The following is a 25,057-nucleotide window of genomic DNA, read 5'->3' on the forward strand; positions in this document are numbered from 1 at the left end:
AGGTAAATTGGGAATTAGGCTGTCTACCAAGCCACCATCTTGAGGAACATTTTTCCTTCTGGCTGAAAAGTAGCAAAGAAGCAAAAAACTAGGGAGGTTTTTGGAACCTGTGCAAGAGAAGAGCAACTGTTCATGGCATGTCACAGTCTGTCAGGAATGATTTACTGTCTGGAAATTATTCTTCTTTTTACTTATATCTGTGTTTTCTTTATCTTCTAAATATGAACTTCCTTTTTTGGTTGCTTTGGTATGGTGAGAGAGCAAAGGAGAGAAAAGAATGGGAATTGTGTTGGAGTAACCTAGGAAAACTGGCATTTGGGCAGCATCTATGGGTTTACCATAACTGGTGGCAAATTCTTTCAAGCCATTTGGAAAAGGAAGGAAGAAGATTAACTGTAGGATGTTCTTGGTTCTCTCCTGCTCATGTGCAAGCAACTCTGAGGAGTATGCTTCCATGCTTCATTTTTGAATCAGTAAAAGGGGAGTGGGAGTTGTGTTCAGTGTTTGGATAGTTGTTTTTCTTTACTTTTAACTCCTTTATAGGATCCAAAACCATGGCTGCTGTAATTATGTAGGGGAAGGTGTCTTCTCCATCCTTCTCTTTCCCCAATAGCTTCCTCATGATTCCTTGCTCTAGATGAGAGGCCAAATGAGACCTAGTTTTCTGAAGTCATTGGGAATTGGTTCTAGTGCAGTCATTATAATCCAGCAATTAGCAAGTTAAATAGAAAAAGCATAAATCCTGGCTTGAATTATTATGTGAGCCCCTCTGGAGCTCAGAATCATGTACTCACTTGGAATTCAATTTCTGCTCTTCACAAAACATGCCTCACCAATAAATCAAATTATTATTGCCTTGCAGTGAATCTCACAAACAATGCACTTGGCTGCCTGGTCCACCCACACTAAGTGAAAGAATATGTACATTCTAATTACCAGATTATTTCAATGTTGCACAAACACTGTTTCATATTAAATATTTTTACAAAGCAGTGATATCTCTATTCAATAATGAGTGCTTGATATTTTTTCCTGGCTATTAATGTCTGTAATTAATATCTTTAAGAAACCTTGATATTGCATGTCATGCCAGTCTCCCCTAAGTAAGGTCACCGTGGGAGTGGGATATTATTTCTCCTGACATTCCTCACTAATGTTTTCATCCTCTGTATAAAATATTGCTGAGTAAATTTTTCAAGGTGAAATTATGTAATATCTCTTGAATTTTTAAAATGCAGCTGGGGAGAAAGGCTTCATGTCACCCTGTTTCTGAAACCACTTCTGCTCCATATGTTTAGTTGCAAATTTTATAAACTTCTTTAAAATGACATAACTTTGTAAATGTTTTAGGAGCAATGTGGAAACTGTGCCTCTTGCTCTGTAAATCCATGTTCAGAGGCTGTCAAGTGCATATGTAACAAAGTGATTTGACACCTGAGGTGTTTGGGTGTAGGCACAAGGTGGGACCTTGTGTGCAGCATTCTGTAGTCACTGCTTTGCAGTGGCCTCCTGAAGAGGCTTGGGACAGGACAGAGATGGCAAGGGCTCTGTGGTTTGAGGGTATTGGAGGCTGTGGTGTTGGCTTGTCCTGCAGACAGGAAGGGAGCAAAATTCAAGAGGAACTGGTGAGGAATGGGTTGTGTCATTTCTCTTCTGGTGTAGGTCCTACAGCTGTGGCCCAAATTAGGACAGGCCTGTCACTGCTTTGGATTGTGCTAGTGCTGGTTGTGCTGACCCACAGGAGAGCTGCCACCAGCTCCCAGGTGCCTCCTGCTTTCTCTGCAGTTGCAGTGCTGGTGGGGAGCTGAGAAATGACCACTGGGTTGAGCTTGTGTCTGTTTTTGCATGCGTTGGCTCTGGACAGTGTATGGGCTTTTACATCTCTGGCCTTTGCAGTTCACTTTTGCATGGTGAGGTGACAAAGGTTGGTGGGGTTCAGCTGCAGATATATGGCTGTCACAGTGCATATTGTCCTGCTGTCACATTTATTTATTTTCTGGAAACATCTCTGAGACTGGAATATTGGTAGGAGGGCAAGAAGATGATATCCAGCCTAAGTCCCTTATGGGATTATGCTTGGATTTTCAATACATCCATCATGCTGCTGGGAATACCAGCTGCCTTCAGTGCATTTTGTGGAAGAGAGGGATAAGATGCCACTAAAACCTGAGACATCACTTGTTCTGAACAACTGGGTGTCAGGGAGGTTTATTCTGAGGGATGCTAGTTAGCTTGTGGGAACAGAGCATAGCAATGTGTTTCTTCCTGTACCTCAGGGTTGAATGACTTGTCTTTATTTCTGAGAGGGATGAAGTAATGGTTCAAGCTCTAGGACAAAGTTTATTGATTTCCATCCGTGGTCTGAGACAAGCTCCCTTCTGGCTTTAGGAAAATTATGCATTTTGAATTTTAAAATAGCAAATGTTTCCTCACTTTTACTGATCATGCCTGATGCTCTACATAAGTAGGGGCAACCTGAAGAATATAGGACATGCTGCTGCTCTTGTTCAGACCACAAGGCAGGTACCCAAGCTTTTCAAGCAGGAGGATTTGCTCCCTGCTGCATTGGTTATGAAACTCCTCTTTGCCTTAACATGGGCATGGCTAGTGTACATCTGGTTTTCCATTTTTCCATGTTCCCTTTCAAGCCAATTCCTAATCCGGCTTTTGAATTCAGTAGCAAGAAGTGGACCTTCATTTCTGTGGAGGAAGGAGCTGGCTGGTGCAGCCCATTTAGATGTGGTGTGAGGGGGGAAAGTGCTGATGAACAGCAGGAATGTGAAGCTGGGGTGTTGCTGCAGGGGGTTGCACTAGAGCCAGTGTGGGTCAGAGTTCTGGTAGGGAGAGCCCCTGGGGGTGAGGAGGGGATGCCCAGGACCTGATGGGAATAGCAAATTGTTTGACTTTGCAAGCTTCTGTTGCTGCTCTTCTGTAATATAGAAAGGCCATGACTATTTAATGTGCTTTTGAGCAGGACCATTGTGTCTTGGGAATGTGTGGAAGACTGTGGGAGGAAACAGGCATGCAAGGAGAAATTCCGAGAGAATGAAACTTCCCCTTGAGCTTAAGCCTGAGAAAATTTGAGTGGATCAGGGTCAGTAGTGAGGAAGGTTTAAACACAAGACAAACTGTGGTTCAGGTGGAATGGGCTGGGAGACTCTGGTAGGGCAACTCCTGTCACCTTCTTACTGTCTCATGTGGCCTTCTCATCACTGCCTGGGTCCAGAGCTTTCTTCATTCCCCTTTAAAGCGTCTGAAATGTGGCAGCCATGAATGTGTGCTGTAAATCACAATGTTTGCAGAGCACATCAGATCAAAAGGGCTATTAGCAAGTGCTAATCTTAAAAAACATCCTCATTAATGGTAACCTAACACCAGAAAAACGGCAAGAGTTTTATGGGCTTTCTGTCTAACACATGCTTAGGCCACCCACTGAACAGTGTATTGATCTGCATCCACCCTTTGTATGGTGGGGTCCCAGTCACTTTTGTGTATGTTCTGGAACTGGAGAAGACACAAAACAACCTGCTGGGCAGATTATAGCTGAACAAACCTCTCTGAGTGAACTTGGCCTAAAATGTGAATGTACTGGAGGACAAGCTCTTCATGATCTCTCCTGGCTTACTGGGAGATAATTACATGCAAGGGAAAACTACAGCAGAGTTCTTGTGTATTGGGAGGGCAGAGTTAAAATAACCAGTGCATTGATAGCTAAGAAACTGTTTGTTGTGAAGTGCACAGGCAGGGCTGCCTCCTTGGCATGTTTCCTCTGGGAAGAGTGGGAAGAGTGTGTTTGTGTGCGTCTCTGTACACACAGGTCTGCATGTGCAGGTGGGAATAAAGTTGCTGACTTGTTGCAGATGTGGGATTCTTTTCTCCATAGCACTTTTATACATGTCACTGCAATATTTTGCATGGACTCCCAACAACATTGTCTAATGAGCCTTTTTTATTCCCTCCTCCTCTCTCCCACTCCTCCCTCCAGTCGGCATACGCTGTGTCAGTGCTCAAGGAGTGTGCTAAACTGCGACCCACAGATCCCACCGTGCCCCTGCTGGCTGCCAAGGTCTGCATCGGGTCACTGCACTGGGTAAGCAAGCTGATGCAATTCTTATTATGTAACGGATTAGGTGCTGCAGTGGCAGTGCCACAGTGTAGTTGCAGTGGGGAGAAAGGGAATCCCTGCTAAAAATCATACGCACATGTGTGCCTTTTATAAAAAATGAAAATCCCTGCAAGAAATTTTGCAGTGAGTCATTAAAAAGTATTTTGCTGGCACATTGAAGAAAGGAGGAGGGGGAAAGTCATACCAGGCGTTCTGAGGACTGCTGCTTCAACTGAGTGTCATGTTGAATCAGCCACTCTTGTAGCCCGTGGAAGACACAAGTTAATAGTTATAAGTGACCTGTTAAATAGTTCAGGTCTGCTGGACAACTCAGTCTTTTGTTCTTGAAGTTGCTGTGTCAGTGTTTTGTGTTCTGGATGTGTTAATGTAAGCCCCAGAAGCAGAGTGGGAGTGGAAGTTGGTGCCCATGAAATTCTAATTATCCAAAGGAGCAGAAACATCTGTCACTCTTTCTCTCCTTGGTTTAATTAACTGAACTGCAGCCTGCTGTTCTCACCTGTCCTCACCACGAGGTGTCCCTGCAGTAAGTGAAGGATTACAATTGCTAAATAGAAGTAAAACACAGGTGCAAGAAAACATGAAAGAAAATGCCAGAAGAATCTGTACGGGTCTTGGTTAAAAGTTGTAGAAGCCCATTTGCTGTTGTTTTGTTCCCTTACCCCTCCTCCCCACCTTCTGCATCCCTGTCTGATGAAAGCTGCTGTTCAGCTAAACTGGAGTTGTATTCATTTATACCATCATCAGGGAGGCTGTCTGCTTATGTATGCTTTTGAATGAGCTATGCTGTTCGAACTGTAATGGCTAAGCTTATATGTGAGTCAGCAAAAACTGGGCAGCATCTTTTTCTAGGAAAAATCTTCAAGTCTGAGGACCTTCAGGGAATCCTTGCTGAACTGCCCAACCTACTTATGCTCTACATTTGGAGCAATTGAACTCTCTTGTACCCACAGCTCAGTGTCTAAATTTTGAAGGCTGAAAGTCATTCAGTGATATAAAAAAAGATTCACAGTGAATGTTATTTTTTTAATAAAATAAATAAGTTTTTTTCAGATTTTTAGAGATTAAAAGTGTGAAAGCAAGGCATTACAGCTGTGTTGAATGCTGTTCTTAGTATGTCTGATGAAGTTTACAAAGCACAGCTAGCATATAAAAATACCTTGTTGCTTTGAAAAGACAGTGAGACTGTAATTCAATTCCAGCTTGGGCAATCCAGTATGTCCAGACTTCTAATACATGATAGAGCTGATAACCCTTTAGGGCTAACCCTAAAAAGTAGGAAAGGCAAGGGAAGAAGAGAAAAATGAGCTGGTTTTGATTATTTCAAAACAAGAGGTTTTTTTCTTCAGTGTACTGCTTTTTTATTGTGTGAAATGTTTTTCAGTGTTATTCAATCAGACCCTGGCTCAGAACTGGGGGGTATTATGAAATAAAAATATGATTTCACAAGAGGGTAATTTTACTGCAGTTATCTAGAGCACAGCCTTATGAACTAAAACCAAATTAAAAATATTCCCTCTCCCCTGCCTTTCAGTCAGTGGCCTATACTTTACCCTCATAGCAAACTTGATGATGGTATAGAAGAGTTTTAATTAAAGGGAGTCCAAGGGAAATTAGATCATCTGTTAGAAGAACTGAAATGATAGGTTCCCACATCACTTAGTCAAAGGGGTGCTTCTGATATTACTGGCAGACTCTTGTGCCTAATAAAGACCTTCCTGCTTAGCAGAGCTGTTTTTCTAAATGTCATCCTTACAGTAATTATTTGCATTTAAATTGCATGGCAATCAAATCAGAATTGAATAATTTAAACTGGAAGTGAACAGGCTGATCAATGCCAGTATAAATAGAAAGTAGGGTAGACATGGGACAGGAACAGTCTAATGGACAAATATTAGCAGTTACAAATACTCAAATACATCTTCCTTTTCAGAACACATAAAATATGATTAATTTTTCAATTAGGAAATATATCCATGTACTTGATTGCTGGCTAGGCAGGAAAAGGGTGAAATCAGATCACCATTTATCCCAATGAAACAGCTAATTTATGTCCTGCATCTGTCTACTGTGTGGTGCAGTATTGTAGCCAGTTTGTTTATAGCCCATGGGCAAGCAGTACTTTACTGTTCTTTCAGTTACTAGCAATAAAAAAACCCCTCCAAAACACAACATTTATGCGAATGGATAATTACAGAATGTCATGAGAAGCACAGAACAGTTTCTTTCATGATTAATCTAGTGATCACTTAAATAATTTTGCTGGCTTTGTACATGGTGTCTCAGCACACTTTAAGAGCAGGGAAAACAGAAAATTAATTGAAATGTACCATAGTGATTCACAACATTGAGGATGCTCTGATGACATCTATGAAACAATCTCTCAGTGCAAAACAAATCAAAGTGAAAACATAGATGCATTCATACAGTGCCATGCAAATCAATATGTAACAGAGCCTGATGTAGAAAAGAACTGAGCCTCCCCCAGCTTCTGTTGTGGCAGTATGACCAGATCATTAGCTGATGTAAGTTGGCAGTACTCCACTGGCATGTTGGGGGGGTACCATGCTGGCTTATATCAGGAGATTATCTGCCCCATCAACCAGTAGCTTTTAGAACTGGGCCTGCAGTAAACAACTGAGTGGTATGAACAATGTTTTGGCTACCTTTTTCAGAGTTAGAGGTTTTCAAAAACAAAAATAAATGATCCAGTGTAAACAAGAAATCAATATTCATTAATTTTAAAGCTTAAGCCAGTAGACTTGGAGGAATAGAAAAGCTTCAAAACTAATGCACATATGTAACCACATTTATATGGTCAAGATGCAGTCAGACCTGTACAGCAAAGTTGGAACTTTCATACGGTATTTATATTGCATAATGTAAACCATTACACAGTTGTTTTGAATGTTTTTTGTAGTAGGCTCAGAATTACTTTTGAGGCAATGTGCTGCTAAGCCTTTCAGCTTGCTGGAGTTTCAGCACAACAGTTTGCTGAACTTGCATGTGGATGATTCTGTCAAGCGAACACAAAGTCCATTTGTGTTTAGCTCACTGTCTTTTAGCTTTCCAGAATGCACTCTGAAGTCTTTGACTATTGTAGGTCAGAATATTGTTTTAAATTTCCGTAGAAGAGCTGAGGTAGCTTGCTCTGGAATATGTCCATACTGAGGTTGCTTTGCCTTACTCCACTATAAATTCAGAGTTCTGTGCACTAAAAGGCTTGCTGCAATTTCCTCTTTCACTCAGCCTTCCCTGGCATGGTCTCAGCTGAATGCTCACTTGCCTATTTTGGCAGTGATTTTGAGTTGCAGTATATGAGTTGTTTTTTTTAATATTATAATAGTACAGTACTGTTAATTTCACTACTGCTCTAGGTTCTCCAGGATCCTGTTACGGCAGGTGTTGTGAAAATACTAAAAATGGAACTTCTTCCTACAGGCAAGCATTAAATACTGAATTTCTCCATTTTAGCAGCCTTATTTGAGGCATTTAGGGTTACCCTGATGCTTTCTTTTGCCTTTTACTCCATTGATTTCAATGGAGACGTGTTGAAAAGACTGTAAATACACATAGAACAAAATGGACTGTAGTTCTAGGATAGGCTTGAATCTTCTAGAACTCTGCTCTGACAAAAAGCAGGAAGACATGAGACACATTCTTATCATTTTCATTGCTCTGTAGTTGATATAATAGCAATAGTGGTGGTATGCTAAACTTGTGTAGCATCAAATGATGCCAGTATTGTCATCTAATACGACGTTTTCAAAGGACTTTGTCCCGTGGCAAAAGCTGCAGCACAGGATAGTGCTGTGCTTTAGACATTTCCCTTATTTCTTTGAACCTGTATGCACAGCAATGTGCTCTGCTGCAGCACTTTGCTGGGAAGACAGAGATCATGCCATCAGTCAGGGAAAGGGAGAAGAAGTGGTGTTGGGGCAGGGCAGACTGTGCATGGAGTCATAAAAACTGAGTAAGACATACCATGAGGTCAGGACGTCACGGCGTGTGTGTGTCAGGGGGATTGGCAGGATGTAGATTTAGAGCTGCATACTTCTGAGGTAACAGCTTACCATTCATTACTTTCACACACCACTTGATCAGAGAGTGTTTCTCTCCCTTTCTGTCTGTTGTTGACCCTGCCACTGTAGATAATAAATGCTGTGCATGTGCTTGTACACAGTCACTTAGGAGCCCTGTAGTCACCTGGAAATGCTCAGGTCGTAGTGCAGTATGAATAATATTAAAAGATGAGCTCTGGTGCCGTTACTGGAGTTACACTGCTGACGGACATCTGAGAGGATTGGCATCACCAAAGTGAGAGGCTGCTGAGAAAGCAGGGAAGGGCAAGGAGCTACTCAGTATTTCTTCTAAGAGACATTCTTCATTACACCACCACTGCTGTTCTGGGGCAATCGCATTAGAAATTTAGATTAAAAGTAGCATTAAGAATTTTGTCTTTTATACATCGCTTTTGTGAACAAACCACTCTAGCTACAGTGGAGGAAAGCCCTGAGTATTCCTAAGTGCTGGGGGCTGAGTTGACACAGACTAAATTGATGGGCTTAGCAAGGGTGACACAGAGAGCAAATGCTGGCTAGACCAGCAATAGAAAGCACAGGAGTTTTTTTTCCTGACATAAATAACACGATTGGCTTTGTGTGCTGTAAACAGCTTTGGGACAAAACCTTTTCATTAGACTCTGCCTTATAGACCAGTTTCTTCCTATGCATTTTTCCTCTTAAAATTCTCATTTAACAATGTTTATATTCTTCTCTTGGAATTAGTCTCTATGGCTACAACCCAGTGTAATGAAAATGGTGAGAAGAGGTCAATTCAACTGGTTAACATCATGTGTAATTTTGTGTAGATACACATTCTGTAGAATTTTGATCTCTTAAGTGCTCGTGTTTTGTTCAATGTCACTGGTGTCCAAATTCACCTGCTTCATTAACCTTGTCTGCTGTCCTAAGTCGAGTATCATTTGATGTATTTCTTGCCTTTTCCTTGGTGTGCTCCTCTTTTTTTGGCACAATAAAGTGCTGTTTTCACCCTGCTGTACATCATTGATTTGTTTGTCCTTAGTTACTCTAAAAGTGTGCTGGTGAGAAGTGCAATTCTTACTTAGTCTTGCAAGCTGTTGATTCAGTGGGGTAGGGCTTGAGCTTTTCTAAAACCAATCTGGGTGGCAGTTGGACACCAGCTGGGTGGCATTAGGCCAGGGGACAGCACCTGCTGTTCTCCACTCCCTTGTCAGTATGCCTCCGGGCTTGGCTTCAGCACACGCCAAAACCTGTGGCCAAATAACAGTGGTGGCTGGAACAGCCACTCTCTGTACCAGGGGAAACATCCCTCAGGATAGCACAGCTAGCAACTGTTCTTTTTCCATCAAATATGAAGGAGGAAGTGAAAGGGGGGAAAAAAACCAACCAGCTCCAGAGTATTACCATCTCATTGTTGCCAGTTTGCAGTTTGGCAGCCCGTCTCTTTCCAGGTGCCAGCTGTTTATTTTCTGGTGTGATAGAGGGGTTGCTTAGCTAGTGGTTCCTCCTGACACTTTATAGAGCTGGAGTTCAAAATGCAGAAAGTTCTTCTTAGGTTGTTTTTCCCCCATGATTTCTTTCTTCCATGCAAGGGAACTTGGAGGCAGGGAACTTCTCCTGCAACCTGGAATGCTGCCCTTCTCTCCACCAGCTTTTCAGTGCAAAGTGTGTAGAAAAATGTTAGAACAGTAAGGGCCAGATTGGAGGGATGGCTTTGAGACATTGTTTTTTGTTGCTTCTGAGAGAATAATGTGGTAGGCCTTCCCTCCTCCCTTTCTCATCTCCACAATACAGACTGGAGACACCCTGTGCCCTCCTCCCTTTCTCATCTCCACAATACAGACTGGAGACACCCTGTGAGACACAGCTTTACTGGCAGATCACAGCTCAGGCTCACTACTGGTCCCTCACTCGGGTGTATGGAGAGGGAGCTTTTATCCGGACTGAAATCTGGTAGTCCTTGCAGGTTAGTTGGTTACCTCAAGTGTGTCCCAGGGGGGTTATTCCTGTTTCAGGTAGTAGTTTCCAGATTCACTGTTGACTAGGCCATCAGCAAGACTGATGCACTTGAGAGTTGGAACCTCACAGTGGGTGATGTGAGTGAAAGGTTTGGCTTTTCACACCTGCCCAGGATGACTGAAGAATATGAGAATGGGAGAAGAGGGGGCAGATGGCTGCCACAGCAGGGCTGTGATTTGCTTCTTCACTTGCACTTTTCAGCCTTTCTTTGGGCTCATGTTAAAAGTAGTTTTCTTCTTATGCTTGATATCATCTAATAAACTCCAGGTTGTTTGTATATGAAGCCATTAGTTAATATTGTCACCTGGATATTTTCAGGTGATGTGACTAGGAGGCCCATTGACAGGATGCTACATCAAGTCAAGTAGATTCTGTTCATAGGTAGCATATTAACAGATCACTGCAGAAGGTAAATATCTTGTCTGATGGTGCATTTTAATTCCAGATTGTTATGGGTGAGTAATTTTAGATGTTAAGGAGCCATGAGGTGCTGAAGTCTGACAAAGATGAGTATTAAGAGGGCACATGTCCACAGTACTTGTGTCTAAACTAGCTGGATTTCAAACAAAAAAGTACTTTGTCAAAATTAAACAACCCCATCCCAGTTGTGATGCAATAACAGTTTCCAAGAGGAGGATTTGTCAGATGGTATAGTGGTGTCTGCTTCTTGATTAGGGATGACTCTGATTATGGATGACAGGATCTGCATACTGTCTTGTACAGAAATGAGATATTCCTGTAGGCTCTGTCTTTCAGGCATTATTTATAAGTTTTGCCAATGTCTCTCCAACCTATGCCTTTCAAGGTATATACAGTGTACAGGTCTTAGTCTTTTCTATTTAAAATGGGTGAGTGATGTTAATGAGAGTTTAAAGTAAGAAATGAGAAACACTCCATTCTGTACTAAAATACTTAACTTACTCTTTCTATTTAAAATTACCATTAACTCAGATTTTACAGATGCTAATAGGTACGTGTTGAAAGGAAGGTTGTGGGGAGCAGTCTGTGATGTAGTAGAAGCATAACTGAATGATCTTCCTTTGAAGGAAGAATCCTGTTAGACCTTTCAATGCTCTACTAGAGTAGCATGTAAGTAGTCCAGCTGATCCAGAATTTGCATTTAAATCTGCATGATTGAAGTGCACCTGAAGGAAACTATAAAATAAGGTAGTGTCCTTGATTAATTTTAAACATCTGGAAAGAGTTTGGGGTGCAAACCCAAAACTTTTCTCCAAACGGTGCATGTGCACCAAGTTCTGCTAATCTGGCCTTCTACATTCTCCTTTTTACGAGTGTTCTCTGGGATGACTGACAGCCCTTGTGTGAATGGCTCTCAGGTCACTTACACAGGTATGCTTAATGGTAATTTTTATTGGAGCAAGTATAGAGAAAATGCCTGTAAGTCTCAACCTACCTCTTTTGCAGCTGGAAGAAGGAGAACACTTTGCTAAAATGGTGATAGACCTGGGTGAGGATGCTGGAGAGTCCCTAGCAAAGGGTTACCTGGCACTGGGCCTGACATACAGCCTTCAAGCTACTGATGGTGAGTTACTTGTTTGTCAAGTGTGTTGTATGGAGAGCATTTGTTCAAAGTCTTCAGTGCAAGCAATGGGAATTTATTAGAAAATCTGCTTTCAGTGCTGACTAGACACAAGAAACAATTGGATTGCAAGATAAATGGGAACTGTTCACTTGCTCGGAGAACTGTCTTCTGTGGTTATAAAAGTGAAGTTTTTAGGTAAAGGAATAAATGCAGGTCATTACTTAGGGGGTAATAATCCAAGTGTAGCTGACAATACTTGGTGTGCTTTACTTGAATATGCGTAATACGTTTTTTTCCCTTAATTTACACAACAAAAAGTCAAACTTTCCATCTGTTTTCATATTTTTGTTACCCACTCATAAATCATAAAGAAATACAATCCAAGAACTAGAGTCAGAAATGCCTCACTTCAGTTCCTGGCGTGATACTGATTCCCCACAGAGATTCAGCCTCCCTGTGATGTCGTTTCTTTTACTTAGAAGTAAACAAGATAAAAATATCTACCTCACTGGTACATGTGGATGTTGACTAGAAACAGACCACTGAATGTAAGAAGTATTTTATTTTAATGCTGCTTACTTGGATCTTGAGTGAGTGGACAAGGGGCTGCTGCAGATTTGGTGCTTTATAGTCAGAAGGGCTTGAAGTGTCTAGGAGAGTTCTAGCTCTGACCTTCATCAAGCTCACAGGTGGGAACAGTCTTTGTTTATTCTATGACTTCTAACATAGGTAGAAGACTTCTAACACATTTTCTTTGACTAATGGCTGAGCTGGTGTGTTTCCCAATAATTTTGGCAGTCCTGCCCTCATGCAAGCAAGAGCTTTTCTGTTGGATAGGTCCATAGAAACAAACCAACTTCTTCCAGTAAAGAAGCCTGAATCAAGGCTAAAATTACTCTATTATGTTATCATGGAATTGCAGGCCTTGCAACTTACACCAGAATTCTGCAAGGCATGTGTATGAGAAAGTGTTCTTGTGCTCTTCAGTAGCGCAAGTTGGTGTAGTTTTTCAGCCGGCCATATCTGATCAGCTGTTCTGGGAACTGCTTTTCATCATGGAGGCTAACAGGCACTGCAGCTCTCTCCAGTTCTCCATTTCTTTGCCTCAGAGTAGTTTTCCCTAGAAAGTTCATGTCAAAAAGCATGTCCTTCCTAGCCTGAACTTTGTCTTATATGTATATTTTAAGTCCACTAGGAATAGAGTTCTGCTTAACAGCCTAGTTTTTAAAGCATTTTGCCTAGATGTTGTTTAAACTGTGTTCTAAAGCTGTACAAGATCCCAGAGACTATTTTCAGAGATAGAAGGTTTTCTATGTTAGTCCCTTACAATGTCTTTGTAAACTACAGTATGAAAAGAAGGTGGTTTCTAAAGAATGGTGTTGGAGAGGCATGTGCTGTACTCTAGCTCTAAAAACATTTTGGTGCAGCAAAATGTGAGTTGGAAACTCTTTTTCTGGAAATCTCTTTAAGTTTCAAGAGATTAGTTCAATATTATGTCCTTTTTTAATATAAAACAAACAGTCTTCACAACAACTGCCTTGGATTATTTTCAGATTAGCCTCTGATTTATGTTTCGAAGCAGCACGATATATCTGTCTTCTCAATGTACCTCTAGCCTTTAAGGGAACAGGACAAGTCACTCAGTTATTTGAGGGAAATAGGAAGAGTATATTTCCATCTTGCAGATTATATTTTAATAAAATGGATTAAGTCCTTCAAAAGCATACATATGATGGTCATGAATATGGAACTGCATTTTACTGGAAAATGTCAGATTGGCACTAGCAAGAAAATTTTCATTAGCATTGTTAAAAAATAGCATATGACAGTGAGGAAGCAAAGCTAGAACATGCTGAAAGACAGCAGTTCTGTGATGTAATCCTGCCTCATGTTGTCAATCTTGTTTATCATTGTATTTATACCAGTTCTTACTGACATATGCAGACAAGTCACATATCTGTGTGTGTGTATATGTGAGATTCCTGTAGCTTTCCAGTTGAGATGACTTTCAGTCAATCACTATTTTCAATGGTAGCTGAGTGTTTCAGAGACATTTGACCAATTGCCTTCTGAAGTTTACAGCCTTCCATCCAAGTTAGGCTTTCTTATTTGGTATAACCTTTTAGTGATTATTTCTCCTCCTATATGACAAAGGCTCTGAGGAATTTTATTAAAGCCTTTTCTTTGTGATTTGCAAAAGACTCCTGTGGGAAGTAAGACTTCCTGAAACTTATGCTGGATAGCTTCCGTATTCTTAAAGGTTCATCACATGTTTCTTGAAATAAGTCTCTTTGAAGAGACTGGAAGGTGTGTCCTCAGAGGAAGTCATTGAGACTTTTGCCTCAGTCTTAGAAGCCCAAACCTCCCGTTTGTAGTTAAAGTCAGTTTTCTGAAGATCAGTTTCCAATAGGTCAATGTCAAGAGCAAACCATTCCTCTTCTTCCCATGGTTCTAGTTTTGACATAGGCTGTATTGTCAACTTTTCCTCCGTTAGGTCTGGTGAAGAATTCACTGAAGACAGGGAAAGGTGAGATCAATTTAATGAAGGCTAAAGAGGAAAGACTAGGTTGAGAATGTATTGTGAAATGCAAGTGCTCTTCTTACCTCACATCACTACCTCACAAATTGTGAAATCTTTGTAGATTTCACAGTCCCTCATTCTTTTTGCAGAGATGAGTGTGCTGTATCTCTGTTTTAATTTAGAATTTTGGTAGAAGGCCATGGAACGGGACTGAATTAGAAACTCATTCTATCAGTCTTTGTGGATTTTATGAACAGTCAGTGTACGGGCAGCACTGGTTAATGTTAAGCCCCCCACACGTTTGTTCACTAAGAAGTGAATAAATTATTAGTGAATGAACTTACAATCTTTACTTCTGGAAATAACAGTGCATGTAATCTTTAGTTATAGTTCTGTGTTTAGCTAAAACTGTACGTTGTGCCATATTAGATGTCTTAACACAAGGGAATAGTTTCTGAAACTCAGGCATATATGCAAAAGGGTGCATGCATGTCAGTGTTTTAGTTTGGATCTGAAATGTATTTATGAAGTCCATTTATCTGTCATCCCCACTTGTTACATTGTGATTCACATAAAGGAACAGTTTTACACATTACAAACTGAATTCTTTCCCACAAAACAAGATGTTACATAAATAGACCTGACTGTGCTTCAGCTGCTAATGGGTGCACAATCCATGGGACAAGATTAGAGCTAGATGCCTGTCCTCGTGTTTGTAGTGCTTATTCTGATCCTTGGCACTGTGTTTCATTCCATGCATTCGCTACTCCTACTGTGCTCTAACTGCTTTGACTAAGACAGAACTTGTTCTCCTTTGTTTTCAAAAGTGATTCCATAGCTTTGTATTTAAGTACCAAAATATTGCTGAAGAACCTGTTGAATTTTAGTAAGGCTGAAGCTCCTTTAAAAACCCCAAGTTTTTAAAGTACAGAAAAGAATTCTTGGGCTGCAAATGTACTGTGTCTTATGGGTTTCAGAAACCTCCCTGTGCCACTCTCCCATTGGTCAGACTGCTTTTGCAGCTTATTTTAATCTAAGTAATAAGTCATATTTTGTTTTAGTTTATGGAACTGCAGCAGCCATGCTTGCAGGAAGTAAAGTTGGGTAGGGACTGAAGAATTCCTTGGTGCCATTGACCTGGAAGAATGGAGCACAAATTTGAGAAGTTTAATCAGATCCACCAGGTTCTGTTTCCTTAGTGCAACTTTTCTTTGTCTGAAGTGAGAGCTTTTCAGTGATACATGTGGGTTGCAGATTTCTTTGAATAATTCAGGGGTAGGGCAACTGCAACATTTTGGGCAGCTTGTTGCATCATCTTGCCACCCTCCTAGTAAGAAATTTCTTCCTATATATAATCTACATCTTCCCTCTTCTACTTTAAAACCATCATCCCTTGTCCTGTCACTATAGGACCTGGTAAAAAGTAACCTTCTGTCTTTCTTAAAACCCCCCTTTAAGTATTAAAAGGGTGCCGTAAGTCCTTCCTTGGCCGTTCTCCAGGCTGAAAGACCTCAAGTCTCTCAGCTTTTCTGTATAGGGGAGGTCTTCCAGCCTTTCATCCATTTTCATGGCCCTTTTTTGGATTTCTTCCAATGGAACCATGTCTTATGTTGTGGATGCCAGAGCTGCACACAGCATTCCAACTGGGGGTCTCACAATAGCAGAGCAGATCACCTCCCTTGATCTGATGGCCAAGCTTCTTTTTATGCATCTCTCCCCAAATCACTTTTCATTGTTGGTTTTTTTTTTCCCTAATTTATCTCCTTTAGTTGTTAGGGCCCTGTAAATGGCATAGTTAACTTGTAGCATCAGTGCTGAGTATTGTCAAGCACAAGTTTCAATGTGCTCATCCTTGTCAGAAGCAAAGCTAGAGATGGACAACCAGATTTCCAACTCTGTGGTAGCTGAGGATGCAGTCCATACTGTGGGAGGTGGGAGTCACATGCTGTTTTCCCAGTAATGCAGAGGCAAAGCTGACTAGTTGTAGAGTAATCACTTAACTTCCACAACATATTTTGTGTTCTTTCTGACTACAAGCTGAACGTTAGTCAAATGTCTTAACAGGTGGAAGCTAGAAGTTCTAGTTTTTCCATTTGGTTTTTAATTTGAGGGACAAATGGTAACATGTCTTTCAGTCTTTCTTATTGTGTGACATCTTCAGAATTACTCTGTAACTTAAATAAAGAATTATAGTTTCCATGAGAAACAGAATGTCAGATTTTTTTCTGTAGGGATGTTTATAGGTATGATCAAATCCTTTCCAATGTCTCCTCAAGCATTTTGTTTACATCGATATTGGTTCTTGGAATTTTTTTCCAAAGTTTCTTCCTTTGTTACCTTTATCCGGTATTTTGCAGCCTGATTTGATGCTACTGAGAGTAATGTATTTTTAGTAAATGCTGCATTTTACATTAAAGTCCATGTCTTTAAATTTATTATTTAAAATACAAATTTTTGGATCAGTTTTTAATACTCAGAGTAGGCTTTATGGCCTAAGCAACTTCTGGTCTTTATGATTAGGAAATCCTGAAGATTGCTGTTCCTTCCAAATGAACCTGGTGTTTTGAAGAACTGTGGGAAGGTGTAGGAATAAAAAAGGTCTGATCACTATAGCTACTGCAGCAAATAACTTACTTACAAAATTTCACTCACTGACATATTGCAGAATCCAAAGAAGCTGGTCACCTTTGCATGTCTTGCAGAAGAACACATCTTTTTCTTCTTAATAACTTTTAAGAATACTCGAATTTCACTGGACTTGTTGCATTATTATGTACTACTTAGTAACTTTCTATTTTGGAGCGTACCCTGACTTGATGTATCAAATTAGATATATTCATGGGGTGGTGTTTGCTGGTGGATTAATTACTCATCACTTCCTTATGCTGTTGATCAATAACTCAATTTTAGGATAGGCAGAACAAGAAACAACTGCTGTGCAAAATCTGAAAACCTAAGAACCAGAACAAGACAGCTAATGCATTTCTAAAAACCATCACTAGGTTTCCAGGTATTTTGGATCTGAGAAAGCCATATTCCTTTAAGCTCTTCCTCTGTTCCTGTTGATCTTGATGATGATATCTTATGATACTCAGCTGTAACAAGAGCTTGATTCTTCTCTTCCTTTTCTAGTTTTAGGTAGGAATTAATTTATACATTGATAGGTGTGCGTACTGGGCAGGATCCCATTAGTCAAGCAGTTAGGGGCATGGAAGAAGGACATTAGTGGCTAATTCCACATCTGAAGTAACCTAAAAGTCTGTTGTGGTCTCAAAGATGGTGGTGTTTTGTCACAGAGCTGTGAGTTTGGCTGCTGGTGTTCCCTGCTCAACCTGCAGCACCCTCCTACATGAAGATGCCGGTGGGGGCGGTCTGTGTCTGAGTCAGAACGTGCTGCAGGTCCCTGCTTTTAGCGTTTGCAGCAGCCTGCCTGAGGGCCTGTTGCCTTCTTGGTATCTAGGTAGTGTTTGGCCCCTTCTCCCAGCCCCCTTCGGTGGCATATGTAAATAAAAAAATGCTTCAGTATTTCAAACAAAGGACTTAGAATAATCTTTAATAAAAATGAATTTGAGAATTTATGTCAAAATGAGCACACGCACAAACACACACAGATTTCCACGGTGTTTACACTCCTAGTTTGAAATACTCTATACATTCATTTATTTAATCTGCAACATTAAATTAACTCCTAAATGGCATTGTGTCTTATCCTACAGCTACTCTGAAGAGCACTCAGGATGAATTAAACAAGAAAGCACTTCAGACGTTGGAGAGGTGAGTAGGAATTTTGCAGATACTTGCATTGTGTATTTTTTGCATGAATTCAGAAATTTTTTTCTTTTTATGTTTCTTTTTCCTCTGCATAAGGCTTCCTTGCCAGAAAGCCTGAAAACAGTTCATTAGATTTCAGCAGTAGTCTGTCAAAACCATTTTTGTGATGGCTAAATGCAGTGACTATTTGATTGAATATCCAAGGTAAGATTACCGTTCTGCCACCTTACAGAAAAAAAATTAGCCCCAAATTATCTGCAGTGAGATCTACAGTGCTGGGAGATGCAGCTTCCTCACGTGGTGCCAGCTGGCAAATATGGAAAGCTAATTTTGTCTCAATTCCTGTGTGAAGCAGGCTTAGAGTCCTATTTCCGTCATGGTGGGAAGGAACCTTCACCATCAGGATGTAGGCACCTATGGGCTTACCTGGCACCAGTGCACCTAGGGGAGAGAATAATTGCTGTCCTAATGAGTGTTTACATGAGCTGTTGTTGGCAGAGGAGGTTCCAGAGCTAGCGGTACAAAGCAGGCACCACTCACCCCTCCTTCATCCCTGTATTCTTGGGGAAAACTGATGCGATGGCTCCACACTGGAAACGACTATGAATTACACTCTTGTGCAGCTACACTTGAGACCTCAAGTACAACTGCTGGATTTAAAACCCCTTTTTGTCCATTCAGTTGGACAGAGAGGTGACGTGTGAGCTTCCTGACCCTGTAACAATTAAATTACGCCACCCAAAATACACTGGGTGATGTTGAGCAGTTACTTACATTTGTACAATTACATTCACAATTTATAACCCATGGTAAATGTAGATGCCTACAAACTACACATAGCAATTAAATGGAAGCTTATGTGATCTAAGTCTTGGGCTGAAGTATCTAATTCTGAGTTTGTTGTCCTCATAATTACATAAGTGAAGAACACTCAAAGTACAAGTATCTCAAAGTACAAGTTTAGCAATTTGGACAGTGTTAAAGGATCTTAGCTGTTTTGCTGATGCTGACCAAGAAGGAGCCCACCATGTTTGTCTTACATTGGTTTTGTAGTGAGTGTAAGAAGTGAAACCACAGGTACAATTCTGGATATTTACCTTATGGAGAGCTGAGAAAGAAAACTTCTAAAAGTCATTTACTCATTTACTATTTGGATCAGGAGTGTACTTTTACTTTTAAGTCATGCTAGTTTGTGGACTCCAATGTCAAACATTAACTGCTGACCAATTTTAAGGAATTGTGGTGCTACACTGCTTTTAAACTCTTTTTTTTTTATCCTTTGACCTTTCCCATTGGCTGTGACTTGTTTTCATGGTGTCTTAATTCTATCTAGGAGGCAGACAAGCTTCTAGCCAAACATTAGTTACTCAAATCTCAGCCAACAGGAAAGTGATAGTGAGCTGATTACTAGTGTTTTTGTAAATGCCTAAGTTTGGTTTCTTTCCTTGCTTTTCACCTCTTTTTGAAGAACATGAATCCTCCCTCAGGCCATGATTTGGGCTGTAGTCACCTTTGTAAGGGGCCCTTTCAGCTTGGAAGATTGCACCAAATGTTTTCCTAATTCCTTTTGAGGAGAATGAGCAGTAAAGTAACAATCCTTTGTTTCTTTCCAAAAGCACCATTAATGTCATCTCCTATACTCTTGTCAACTTTCCCCTGTTACTTATTGCTGGAGAGGCTACTGAAGGTTTCACAACAGACACTTTATAGTAAAGAGATGGCTCACTCTAACACCTAATTGCAAAGCTATTTTGTTCTATCTTGTGGAGTTTTGTTGTTTGTTGCAATTTTTAGGGGGTTGGGGTTTTTTTGGTGGGAGGATTGTGGTTATTTGGGTTTGGGAGCTTTTTCTTGTTTCTTGAAGTAGAAATTAGTGACTCACCTGTACTAATTGCACCTTGATGTCTTTGGCATTGCTTCAGAACACTTGAGTGCCACCCTGACTTACAGAGTTACAGGACATATTCAGTCCATACTAAATTAATTTATTCTAAAGCCATTAGTTATAAAAATCAGCTTCAAAATCTTCTTGCTCACAGGCCAAGATGGCATTTGAAAAGTGTCTGCCATTAAAATGGTGTGTGGTTTGTGTCCTGAGGGAATTCTTTTATTGTTACTTGTTTATTATTAGCAAATCAATAGTTTTGGCATGGGTTTTAACCGCCACTGTTGTCAGCCTGTCATTTCTCCCTCATAAGGACATTAATTGTTCTCACTTTGGGCCTGGCAATGCAGGTGCAGGTTTCCCTAGTGTCCTGGAATGCAGCCCAGAAAGAGGTCAGGAATGTTAATTGGCTATGAGGGACCTTCCTCTTCCCCATTGCTCCCATGTGAAATGACTTCCCTGTGCTGCAGAGCTGTGAGTGACCTCTGTGAGTCACAAGGGGAGAATCCACTGGTTCCTGGAGAGGGCTGCCAGGTGGCACGAGCTGCTGCCCCACCTTTCCTCCCAGGTTAGGTTCCCTGAGACACTATCCCATTATTGCCTTGGTTAATGGCTTCTCCACAGGCTAGCAAATTCAGACTGCAATTTCATGCCTAGCATAATCTGAGAGGGGACAGTTCTGCCCAGATTGTCCATCCCTGTTCCCTGCCTTGTGCAGGGACTTTGCTAAGGGCCTGCACATCTGGTTCTGCACTGCAGCCTTCTCTAGCCAAGGCTTCGCTTCAGTGTAGTGCCTGCTGCCTGCTCTGCACTGGAAGGTAATATCTCAGAGTTCAAGCTTGAGAAGTAAGGGCCTTGGTTTTGGTCCAGGCGCAGCTCCTGTCATCAAATCATTCCTCCCTCAGTGTCTTCCCTTTCCAAATTAGGAGTCTGCTGTCAAAAATTAAACTAGAAGCTGCAGGGTGGGGAATGTTTTGTGTATTTGATCACCGGCTTGTGTCACAGGCTCCTGATCTTTAGTGCTCTACATGCTCACAGTGACTACTTTTTCAGTGCTAACCTAACCCTCTCTTAATGTTTGAGAAGTGGCAGTATAGGAACAAGTTAGACAACTATGTCCATCACTTAAATTACTTAAAATAATGCTTTGATGGGTTTGTTATGAGGTCAGAGCTACTTCTTCCATATTAGTTATCCAAGTTCCAAAATATTAAGTGGCATTTAATAAAGGAGCGTGCAAGTTGTATAACATCCTGGCAGCTGTACTTCTCATCCTTTTTTCTGGGGTTCTGGCTTAGCCAGGCCAGCACTGTTCTGCTTTTTGTCTAGTTTTAGTGTGCCCCCCCATTACTGGACTATTTTTCTGTGGGGGAAGACTGGGTTTTGTTGTGTGCTTGTGTGACTCATGGTGAAGGAGTTCTGCAAAGTGCAATCTAACAGTCACTTTTCTTTTTGTGGTCATCCTTAAAGAGCACGTGGCCTGGCCCCCGAAGATCACCAAATAATCCTCTACTTGTCGCTGCAGCTGGCTCTTGTCAGACAGGTATGTGAAATATTTGGAAATCACTGAGTCATGGGACAGTGGAAGGACAGTCCAGTTGTACAAGACCCAGGCTTGCTAAACAGGGTCCCTTCCTTCCTGCATTGTAACCGGTAACAAGCAGTCAGAACATGTTTATGTAAAATATTTTTTAATTCTTATTCTAAAAATAATAATTCTGTAGCACATGGAATGGCCTTCCCTAGGGAACGCGTTCAGCTCTGACTGCTGAGCGGTCTTGGAGCAGCCTTGTGTGTGTGGGATGAGCGAGGTGTGTTTATTCCTGCTCCCTGCTGTCCCGCTGTGCCCGCTGCAGGCCGCTCCGAAGGCTCTCCCGTTGCTGCCCGGTTCCGCACGGTGCCAGATCGCGCTCTCCGCGCCGGGAGTGCTTTATTCCATACTTGGCCACGTTTGACGTGAGCCTTTGACGCGTGCTGGAGCTCTGCAGCGAGTGGGATTAGTTGGCATTTGAATGCTGCTGCAGGTGTTAACTCATAAAAATGAAGCTGATCAGAAAATGCACTGCCTTTCAGAAGAAACACCCCAGCCACTTAGACTGTGCTTTATTTTTCTGCCCCTTTTTCTTAAAATTGGGATGTTTTATTTCTCTGTCCTTTCTGTTTAAAAGCTAAAGTCTTTATTGGAGCAGCTTCTGTTTTTGAAATACCTCTCTAGCTAGATTTGAAATTTCATCATGGTAGTTTTTCTTTGGCAGGCCTTCTGCTTGCTGCAGTTTTCTCTCCTTAGTCTACACTATGGAGCTGAACGGTTGGGTATTTCTTACTTTCCTGAGCTAATTAGGGGAGCTGTGTGTTCATTAGGTTAAACTAATTGTTCCAAGAGAGCACCCTCTTGATAATGTCACTTTTGTAACCCTTTCATAATGAGAGCAGTGTGCTGTGAGCCTGCAATAAGAAAGGATAATTAAAATGGCTTATTTAACTTTCTCATCTGCCTACTGGCTGCTTTATGATGCAGTTTTCTCAGAGTCTTTCATTAAAAAACACCCAGCTACCCTTTTTTCTCTCACAGCTTTTGCCTCGTAGGGAGATTGTCTGATTTGCTGCCTCTTCTGCTTGCCATGAATAAAAGCATTACAGCTTTTCAGCTTCTATCCTGAAAAATAAAATTAGGATTTTTGTGGTCACTGATTTTTTTTGTTGTTTTCACTGTTGCTGGCATTTTAAGTCGTTACCCTTTCTTTTTCTCTGGTTGTAGCCTTCTTTGCAGTGTTGTTTCATCTCTCTTGTTGCTTCATTTCCCTTCCCTCCTGTTCTTTCCATTCAGTCTCTTGCCCCTGTGTTCCCTTTCCTCTTTTGTCTGGTTCACCTGTGTGTTTTCATCCTTGGTGCTGTGCCAGTCGCCTCTGCTCCCACAGCTGTGTGATCTCAGTGTGTTGTGTAGTGTCAGCCTGACCCCTGCCATGGTGCTCCTGCCCTTCTCCCATCAAGTGAGATATAAATCTTTAACGCATGCTTGGACAGAGAGGAGATACCTGAGACATCTTTATTTTTAGACTGCTGTAAAATATCCTAGTCTTCTTTTGCCAGTTTACTTAATGATAAACATTTGGTAATGCATTTTTAATATCCTTAATTATTTAAAGTATCTAATATATTCTCTTTCTGATTAACTGGAAGATAAATTAAACCTTTTTTGATAGATTGCATTAACTATTGAACATCACAGTTAGGGCTTTCATCAGGCAGTGCTATAATACCAATAAATCAGATCTTTTCTACATAGTAGGTTATCATATAAAACCTGAATGTTTTTCTCAACAAATAGGCCTTTTTGTTTCCATAGTCAGAGTCAATAAATGAGGTAACTGTATCCAGCATTGAAAAATATAGGTGTCAGCTTGCATAGATAAGGGAGTGTTTTCATGGAACAAAGCAAAAGAGGCAGCTGACCAGTAGAGTGCCAAGCAAAGCTGGAGCGATTCATCTTCCTTGGAAGGCTGTAAAATATTTCCAATAGCACTTCTCTCTGTCTCCACTGGGCAAGGCAAAGGGGAAATTGAAAAACATAAGCATCCCTCTAACATGAAATGAGGATGTGACAAGAGGAGGAATGGTTATAAAAGGTTCATGGAAACTTGGCATTTGAAACCACAGCAACCAAGATAAAAAATAATGATGTGCTTTGTGTGTGTGCGCGTGTGTCTTAAAGACCACTGGAGTCACTGGGAAGACTTGAGGGGTCTACGTCGGTCCCAGAGTGTTTTAGTGGATTTTTCACCACCAGCCAAACACAGTATAGAGTAACCTGTCTGTAAGGAGGGTCTCCCAGTGTGGTTTTCCCCCTGAGCTGAAGTGCCGGGAGGCCAAGGTCAGTACCTGCTGCAGTGGGTATCTCCACCTGCGGTGCCTGGCTGGCAGCTGGCCGAGCCGAGCGACAAATGACACTTGGAGCTCCCAGCTCCCCGTGCCTGGTTCGGCTGCTTCTCCTGTTTCTGTGGTAACAGCACTTGGATCAGCAAAAACAAGGTAGAATGAACATTTTAAAGCTCACTGATTTTAATGCATTGCCTTGTTTTTTAGCAGACCAGTTTCTATGGAAATGACTTTCCAGAGTCAGCAGCACTCCTGTTTAAGTGTTGATTCCACTTTTTGGGGAGGATGGTGGTGTTTGTGACCTTGACTGCCATGTAAATCAATACTGGATGCGTAAAAACAACAGATGTAGGCTTCATGCCATGTTAATATTGATTAGATCTAGCCTTTCATTTCATGAAAATGGGAAGGGAAAGATGGCTAAGGGTCAGCAGCTGAGCACTGTAAGTCTCACCAGTTTCCTGTGGACTTCCAACAGACCTCAAGTTTCAAGTGGCACTATCCAGAAAACACTTCCTTCCCAAGTATCTGGATGTGCAATTAAGATAAACCTCAGTTAAGAGACCAGAGAAAATATTTCACCTGTTTTGTCCAGTTTTTATTTTGGTTTCAAGAAGGAGAGACTGCTGTCTCTGCCCCAAGAGAGGAGCTCTTTTTTAGGAGGTATTTCAGAGGTGCTTCTTCCAGTGACTGCTTGGATGTAGGCAGTTCTGCTTTGTCTTTTTCCCAGACCAGCAGCTGCCTCCTCTGCTGAACAGCAACATGCTGCTTTTCTGCCTACATCCTAGCCTAGGTTGTTCTGGTGATCAAGAATGGCTAAGAACTAAGCAATAACCCGTCTCTATCTTTGCTTTCCTGAGGTTCTGATGAACTGTAGCAAGTCTATTTTCAATGGAAGCTCTTACTAGTCAGTAAAACTTCTCCTTTCCATACTACAAAAAGAGATGGAGTGGGTAGTTTTAATGGTTAATTAAGTGTAACTGTCAATTGTTGTGAAATTATAAGGCCTGAAAATTCCTCTTAAGAGTTCCTGTTTCATTTACCATTTAAAATATCCATTCTACTGTTAGGAAGTATTTTTAACACTCATTCTGTTTTCCTTTTTATATCTATAATTGTGATATACCAGCGTTCTTTTTAAGGAGACGAATAGAATTATTGAAATAAATCCTATTATACAAGAGGCAGCCTAAACAATTCATATTGTGACATTTTTTTGGTAATGCTGCAAGATGCTATTTATGACCTACTGCAGCATCTTTGCTTCCTCATCAGT

The 25,057-nt window shown here is 41.1% G+C and overlaps 1 protein-coding gene across 3 annotated transcripts in view; it reads left to right on the plus strand.

The window, feature by feature from the left end:
- Positions 1-25,057, plus strand: part of TTC7A (tetratricopeptide repeat domain 7A) — a 170,062-nt gene that overhangs the window by 49,856 nt on the left and 95,149 nt on the right. For all 3 annotated transcript variants that reach the window (XM_063390825.1, XM_063390826.1, XM_063390827.1), the window contains 4 exons: positions 3,986-4,090; positions 11,611-11,728; positions 17,966-18,023; positions 21,376-21,448. In XM_063390825.1, the coding sequence (XP_063246895.1) occupies positions 3,986-4,090; positions 11,611-11,728; positions 17,966-18,023; positions 21,376-21,448 (354 nt within the window). The remainder of the gene's footprint in view (positions 1-3,985; positions 4,091-11,610; positions 11,729-17,965; positions 18,024-21,375; positions 21,449-25,057) is intronic.

The sequence above is a fragment of the Prinia subflava genome, chromosome 2 (genome assembly GCF_021018805.1).
Source record: "Prinia subflava isolate CZ2003 ecotype Zambia chromosome 2, Cam_Psub_1.2, whole genome shotgun sequence".
In the NCBI taxonomy this organism is placed as follows: domain Eukaryota; kingdom Metazoa; phylum Chordata; class Aves; order Passeriformes; family Cisticolidae; genus Prinia; species Prinia subflava.